The sequence below is a fragment of the Sceloporus occidentalis genome, unplaced genomic scaffold, assembly GCF_023333645.1.
Source record: "Sceloporus occidentalis isolate IW3139 unplaced genomic scaffold, rSceOcc1.0.p SCAF_10, whole genome shotgun sequence".
Classification (NCBI taxonomy): Eukaryota; Metazoa; Chordata; class Lepidosauria; order Squamata; family Phrynosomatidae; genus Sceloporus; species Sceloporus occidentalis.
This window is the reverse complement of record NW_028316990.1, coordinates 34,217,501-34,225,000: the sequence shown is the minus strand read 5'-3', so window position 1 is coordinate 34,225,000 and position 7,500 is coordinate 34,217,501. Positions and strand designations below refer to the sequence as shown.

The 7,500-nt window shown below is 44.2% G+C and overlaps 1 protein-coding gene across 1 annotated transcript in view; it reads left to right on the top strand.

Annotated features, from left to right (window-relative positions):
* The window catches only part of LOC149306429 (cytochrome c oxidase assembly protein COX19-like), a 5,292-nt gene extending 780 nt beyond the window's left edge, over positions 1-4,512 (top strand). The window contains exons 2-3 of the mRNA XM_089540414.1: positions 2,041-2,152; positions 2,361-4,512. Coding sequence (XP_089396540.1) covers positions 2,041-2,152; positions 2,361-2,445 — 197 coding nt within the window. The 3' untranslated portion in view covers positions 2,446-4,512. The remainder of the gene's footprint in view (positions 1-2,040; positions 2,153-2,360) is intronic.
* Positions 4,513-7,500: the final 2,988 nt, after the last annotated feature.

The window sequence follows — 7,500 nt, the reverse complement described above, 5'->3', positions numbered from 1 at the left end:
GTCTTTAGCCTTCTCTGCCAAAGAGTGCTGGTGCTTAACAAGACTACAAATCCCAGGAGTCTCTAGGATGGAGCCATGGCAGATAAAGTGGCGTCAAACTGCATTTTTTTGCATTTCTACACTGTAGAAATAACGCAGTTTGGCACCACTTTATGTGCTGGAGCCTGGGAAGCAGCACAATTCTTCTCCAGCCCTATATTTCAACTGAGTGCTTTGATTGGGAGTTCCTGCATGGCAGAATGGGTTTGGACTGGATGGCGGTCTCTTCCAAATCTGTGACTCTATGAAGCAAACACAAGTCCACTGTATAAATTGTAGGGTGCTGAGCTGACCTCTTCCCTGCTATTTTAAGCCTCGTGTTCCCCTGGAAAGACACGAAGAAACGCATTTTCTGTTGCCCTCCATGATGCCCAGGTCTGGTGGCAAATGCTACTCCTTGAAACAGCTATCCATGGTCCTGAAGCTGTTGCAAGGAATGGGTTTCAACACTTGGATGGAGCTGTCCTGGATAAAACCTGGAAACGTCAGGAACAAAAATCTATGGATGCCAGCCATGAAAGCCTTCGATTCCCTCATTATCAGTGGCATAAGACTTCTGGTTTGCCTCTAAGGAGGGCCCACTGATGCAAAAGAAAACACAGATGGCCATGATCCGTATTACTTTATAAACTTGACTATAAGTCAACCTCATGTATAAGTCGAGGGCCCCAAATGATGCATTTTTAATATGAACCGTGGATAAACTGAAGGTAAAAGTTAGGGGCAGGTAAGAAAGGATCTCTAATGGATGAAGCAAAGGAAAACAATGCCAAATCCCAGTTTGTTACAAATCCCTGTTTGTGCTCATACTAAAGGCTGGTTGAATGATAAGAGTAGAGGGAGTCAGTGCTTCCAGGAGAGATTATACTCTGCCTTTCACCAAGGGATGGGTCCTCTTTTTATAGGAGTTAAAGTACTGTACTTATATTGATCCATGGATAAGTCGACTCAGGTATTTTAGGTCAGTTGTTTTGACTAAAATTTCTAGACATACACATGCGCATATACAGCATTAAATGGTCACAACATGAATTTGTATATACAGAAGTGTGCTAGACATTAGGAAGAACGTGCTGATGGTAAGAGCAGTTCAACAGTGGGATAAGCCGCCTTGGAGAGCGGTGGAGTCTCCTTCTTTGGAGGTTTTTAAACAGAGGCTCGATGGCATCTGTTGGCAGTGCTTTGATTGTGTATCCCTGTTGGACTGGATGGCCCTTGTGCGTTCTTCCAACTTTATGATTCTACATGGTGTAATGTTGATAGTAAATCTTTGAAATGTTAGAAAGCTGGAGTGTCCTTCTCCATTAGGCAGAGTGTCTGTCGAGGATCAGGGAGATCCAGATTCAAATCTTACTTCAGTCATAAACCTTGGCCAACTGTTGTTTCTCATCCTATCCTACCTCACAGGGTTGTTGTCAGGATACAATTAGGATCTGAGTGAATGATGTACATCTCCCCTCACATGGTTGTTTTCAGGATAAAACCAGAAAATGAGAGAATCATGTACATTGTCTTAAGGCAGTGATGGCGAACCTAAGGCACACATGCCAGAGGTGGCAGTCAGAGCCCTCTCTGTGGGCACATGTGTTATTGCCCCAGCACAGAGTTTGCCAGAGTTTGTTACTAGAAAGCCAGAGGGACATGGCACTTTGCAATAAATAAGTGGGTTTTGGGTTGCAGTTTGGGCACTCGGTCTCTAAAAGGTTCACCATCACTGTCCTAAGGCTTTTGGAAGAAAGGTGAAATGGAAAGCTAATACATAAATAAAAATAGCATCGGAGCATTGGATTAATACAGAAAACTAGATTATTTCTGCAGTGTAGTTTGAACCTCAGTGTTTGGCTCACCGTGACATTAAGGTTCAGGACAGAATATATTGGGGTGGGGGACTGAAACTATCCCACGCTCCTCACTCCCTCTTGTGCTATTGTTGTGTTGCCATTAACTCTGCATCTGGTTTTCTTCTCCCATGTTCAAAAATGTACCTTCTTTCTGTTCCAGGAGAATGTACGGCATTCAAGGAAAGATTCATGCAGTGTCTTCGGGCGAATAGCTTTGAGAATGCTTTGTGCAGACAGGAATCAAAGGAATACTTAGAATGTAGAATGCAGAGGCAAGTGCATTCTCTCTTGCAAAACATCGCCAGAGCGAAAGGATTATTTGATGCTGTTTTTCCGATGCATGTATGATACATCATATATGTATGATATAATGTTTTTACTGTTGAGATACTGCATTAGAAGACAATATTGTTAAGTATATAACTTTAAGACTAATACTTTCTAAATCCCCTCTTTTTTTGTTTTTGTTTGTTTCCTCAGACAACTTATGGCTAAAGAGCCATTGGAAAAATTGGGGTTCAAAGACCTAACAGAAGAGAAGTCAGAAGCCCAGCCTGCGACGTAACAAGGTTGGGGAGAAGAGGAATCTTCCCCATCTCTTTCAGAAGCATCAAATCTACAGTTGTACATATTGTACATTGCATATTTAATTCTAATGCGCAGCAGTTCTTGAAAGAGAGTGATGTACACACAGAACTGAGGGTTTCCATTTTGTTCCCAAGGAGACTGTGCAGTGCCATATTTGTGTTGTGATGTGTTCTTCTCTTCGATGGCTCAGTTGCTGCCTCCCTTTTGGTAACAATTTACTGCTTGGGCTTGATAACACCTTACTTTTATACATTTTTACAGCAAGAAGCTAAAATGATAAAAGTGTCACTCTGGGCAGACTATTAAAAGTGTATTTATTACATTGATTTCCTGCCTTTTGTTTAGTGCCCCTTAGGGCTGTTTCTGTGGCCGCCATAGTCCCCCAGGATTAAAGAATTGCTCCCAAAATGCCTCCAAAATTACCTCTATGGTGCCTGAAGGGCATTTCCACGTGTTTAACGTTCTCCTAACCACTCCCAGGGAATTAAGCATCTTTTCCCCTTCAGAATCCCCCAAAATACCCTCTAGGAAGGTCTGAAATCAATATGAGAATGGCCTCATGGTACCAAAGAGTATTTGGGGACAACATTTTATTTTGATCCTTTTTGTTTTGCGCAAGACCAAATGCAGTGAGGGTTCAGCCCTCCAAGGTTTTATTGGGGGGTCAATGTGCAACCCACAGCCTTCCATAGTTGCCTACCCCTTCTCTGGTGGATTTAAGATAGTTTATATGCCTCTCCTTTCCGTTTTGTCTTCACAACACCCCTGTGAGGTAGGTTGGGCTGTGTGAGAATGCTTGGCCCAAGTCACCCAGTAAAACTAGATGTTCTGGGAGCTATATCTCCTATGTCCCTGTTGAGCACTCTAACTACTATGCGCATGACATGTCCAGTTGGATACTGCAGCACTGTAGCAAATCTGGATTGATTTCTGTGTAATAGCCCTTAATGAGACTATGCAACAATGGTATCATAGGATTTTATTTCTCGAACAGTTTAATACCCTAAGACACTTGTTCCCCCAGCGAAAGTATGAAACTTATCTCCAGCATCTCCCAAGAAGATAAATAACATCTCTTGGACTCTGAACATAATGAAGAGAACCTGCTCAGGGCCATCATGGGACCTGCTAGCGATGGCAGCAGAAATGTCGTAACCATAGTCGCCTCTCTCCTTCTCAAGAAGGCGTCTGCTAGATCTTATCCCATATTATAAATGGAGGGAAATAGCTGAGCTTCTCTCTCAGGTCAATTAGGGAGAAAGATTCATCAGATGTAGGGTTTGTGGCATCTGTAAAGTAAAGCATAAGGGCAAATGTTAACGAAAATGTTATCTGGAAGGATAAATGTGTTCTTGAAGTTTCAGCATCAGCAGGCGCCCTCCTAGAAGCCACTGCTTTCTCTATAAGCCCCATCTTCCTGAAGTGAAGGGTGTCTGTCTATTTCTAAGGGCTTTGGCCCCATTCCCTTCCCCTTCCAAGGTTTGCTTTGCAGAATCCATGAATGCTCAAGTCCCATTAAGTCCAAAGGCAGAGAGTCAAAAGGGTGTCCCTTACATCCCAATGGCAAAACTATGGTCTGCTTTGTGGGATTCATAGTTTTGGGAATGTCTTCAGTGTGGATAGGGATTGCTGACTGTCCTGGATGCCTTCGGACCCTGGCCAGAGTGACCAATGACCAGTGATGGACCTTGCAGTCCATGAGAAGAGGCACATGGGTCTTGTAGTCCTTGCTCTGCTCTACAGCAATTGCAGCAGAAGCCGCCTATAAACAAGGTAGCAGGATTCCCAGCAAGACTGCTGCCAAGATTTACTTATTTGCTATGCTATGTTCCCAGGATTGATTGACAGTCGTCTTCCCCGTTTCTCTTTGTGCTTCGAGGCGGAAACATTGGAGGAGAAACGATGTCACAAACCTTTGGGGAAAGTGGCACGAAATGGAAATGTCTGAGTGACCATCCATGCGAGATTTAATTAAGAAATAAATTACAATTAAAAATAATGTTTAAAATGATAACATCAGACCTGAATAAAGGAACGAAGCAGATTTTGTCATCTCAGTCTTATCATAGCAAATTCATAGGGTTTCTGTTGTTATTGTTGTTGTCATGTGCCATCAAGATGTTTCCGACTTACCGTGACTGTATCTTATATATGGGGTTGGCATGGCCCTCCTCTGAGGCTGAGAGAGTGTGACTTCTCTATCAGAAAGAGCTCTGGTGCCACAACAAACTACAATTCCCATGCATCTGAGGAAGTATTCTTAAGTCTAGGAAAGCTCATGCTGCCAACTTTGCTTTCAGTGAGTCTCGAAGGTGCTCTATCATCATCACCATTATTATTATAATTATCATTATTAAATCCAAATGCACCTGAAGAAGTGGAGTTAAATTGGCAACACTGATATACTGTAGACTCTTTCTCTGGGGCTGTGATCTGGAAGCGGGGAGGCAATTCCCTTGTTAAACCAGGGAATCCTGAGAATTGTAGTTTGTTGTGGCATATGTGTGTGTGTGTGTGTGTGTGTGTGTGTTTGACTGTGTGTATGTGTGTGTTTGTGTGTATATATATATATATATATATGTTTGTGCATGTGTGTATATATATATATATATGTATATATGTGTGTGTTTGTGTATAATGTGTGCGTATTTGTGTCTGTATGTGTCTCTCTCTCTGTGCATATATATATATATATATATATATCTGTGTGTATATATATATGTATATATTACATGTGTATATGTGTCTGTCTGTATATGTGTGTGTCTGTATATATATATATGTGTGTGTGTGTGTGTGTGTGTGATAGAAAGAAGTTGGCAGCATGAGCTTTTGTCGACTTAAGTCTACTTCCTCAGATGCATTTGGTGCAGAAATCTGACAAAGTAGACTTAAGTCTAGGAAAGCTCCTGTTGCCAACTTCTTCCTTTAGTATCAAAGGTGCTACAAGATCTCTCTACGTACCGATTCTACAGACTAACACGGCTATATCTTTGAATTGTGCCAGTGACTGAGGATCAGCCAATAAGAGCGGGTAAAGAGAAGGAGGCCACACCCCCTCAGGAACGGGGAGCCAATGGGAAACCACATGAGTCCCATAGACTTCGCTTTGATGAAGATGTAGCTAATAATAAAGAACATTCCTGATACAGCGCCGCCCTCTGGTGGACAGTGAGGGCACTGCACCTCTAGCTGGACCCAGAGAGATCGATCCCTCCTCACCTAGGCCTCACCTGAAAGGCCCATTGTGCAGCAAAACCTATTAAAAATACACACACACACACACACACACACACACATATATTATGTATTTATTATGTGTGTGTGTGTGTATATATATAAAACTGTAGTGTGTGTGTGTGTGTGTATATATATATATATATATATATACACACACACAGTTATATATAATGTACATAATTTTATTCCCATCCTCCCCAGACGATGCAGAAGGCGGGGGGGACGCCTCAAAGCCAGCCTTTCTGCGCCCTGGAGCCCCTCAAAACGCTTTGGAATGGAATTCCCATCATCCTCTGGCCCTCAGGGGCGCTGGCGGCCATGTTTTCCCAGGGGATGATGGGAATTGTAGTGCAAAAGGGGGCTCTGCTGCTGGCAGCTACCGCCTTGGTCTCAGTCGCCCTCTGGTGGCGCCCTTTGCGCACTGCAGGCTTCATGACTCATGACTGCTAGGCTTCTCTCGGGCGCCCTCCAGTGGAGACCATCGGCCAGAGAATCGTATCGTCACCCAAGTCTTCTCGGGCGCCCTCCTGTGGCTCAAGTGGCGCACTTCGGCCCCTTGACGTTTATGATGATGGTGAGGATTCTTCCCTGTCCTGGGGCGCCCTCTGGTGGCGGAGAGGGAGCGTTGCTGGCCATTCTCAGGCTCCAAGGGGCTCCTGGCTCCTGGCTCCTGGGTTTGGGAGACTCAGGGCAGCTGGCATCTTCGGGTCCACATTTACAACAACGATAATAGTAATAATAATACTGAGGCAGGGGAGCCAAAGGCTTTGGTCCTGGGCATCCTGAAGGGCTCCCTGCTGCCCTGGAGAACAAACTGGAAAACATGGCCCTTGGAGACTACAGCTCCCAAAAGAGCCTCAGGATGGGAGGCGGGTTCGGGTCCTTGTGGCCCCAAGCTCTCCTTTAGTTTCCATGAGGCCAAGTCACAGAGGGACCCCTGGATCCCCAAATCCATGGATGCTCAAGTCCCATTATATACAATGGGGAATTCCTATGTTATGCCCAGATTTTAAGGGCAACCTGTTTAACCTAGGAGCGTGTAGTGGAAATCTCCCTCCCCATAAACTGATCAACAGCAGGGCTGACACAGACAAAGAGACACCGAATTTGGTTTTAGACACTATACATGTAACATTTATTGAAATACACAGACATAGACAAAGACAAGTACCAAGAGAGCTCTCACACACACCATTCACACAATACTCATACACACAGAAGGCACTTCACTGAAGCCGTTGATCAGTCGTCTTCATGAAGGCGTGGGAGCTCTGTTGCCCTTTGATCTGGAAAAGTCTCTCTTTTAAGGCTTTACCAGGTCCTCCTCCGTCCTGCTGTCTTTACGTGAGGACCTCTTCCTTTGACTCTGGCCAACACTTCAGATGGAACAGTTCTTTGCAGTCTCTTCCTTATCAGTCTTTCTTCCTATCCAGGCTGTTCGTACAGTCCTGGATATCTTCTTTACGGATAAGCAGCTACATCCAAGGTTTTGGACACGCCATCTATCATCACATCAGCAGTTCTCTAAAAATCCTCGCCTCGTTTGCCAGGCAGCTTTCCCCATCATGCATTGCACCTTCTCCATTTCATTTGCTCCAGTAGTGCCTTTCATACACATTCATACATTTCCTTACACCTATTGCCATTCTTATCATTGGTCTTATTCCAGTGGGCCTTTGGGATTCTCTGAAGCTTGGGCCCAGGATCCTCCTGGATCCCAAAATCAGGGGAGGCGCAAATCCCATTATATGCAATGGGAAATCATCACCACCACGACCACCATCACCACCAC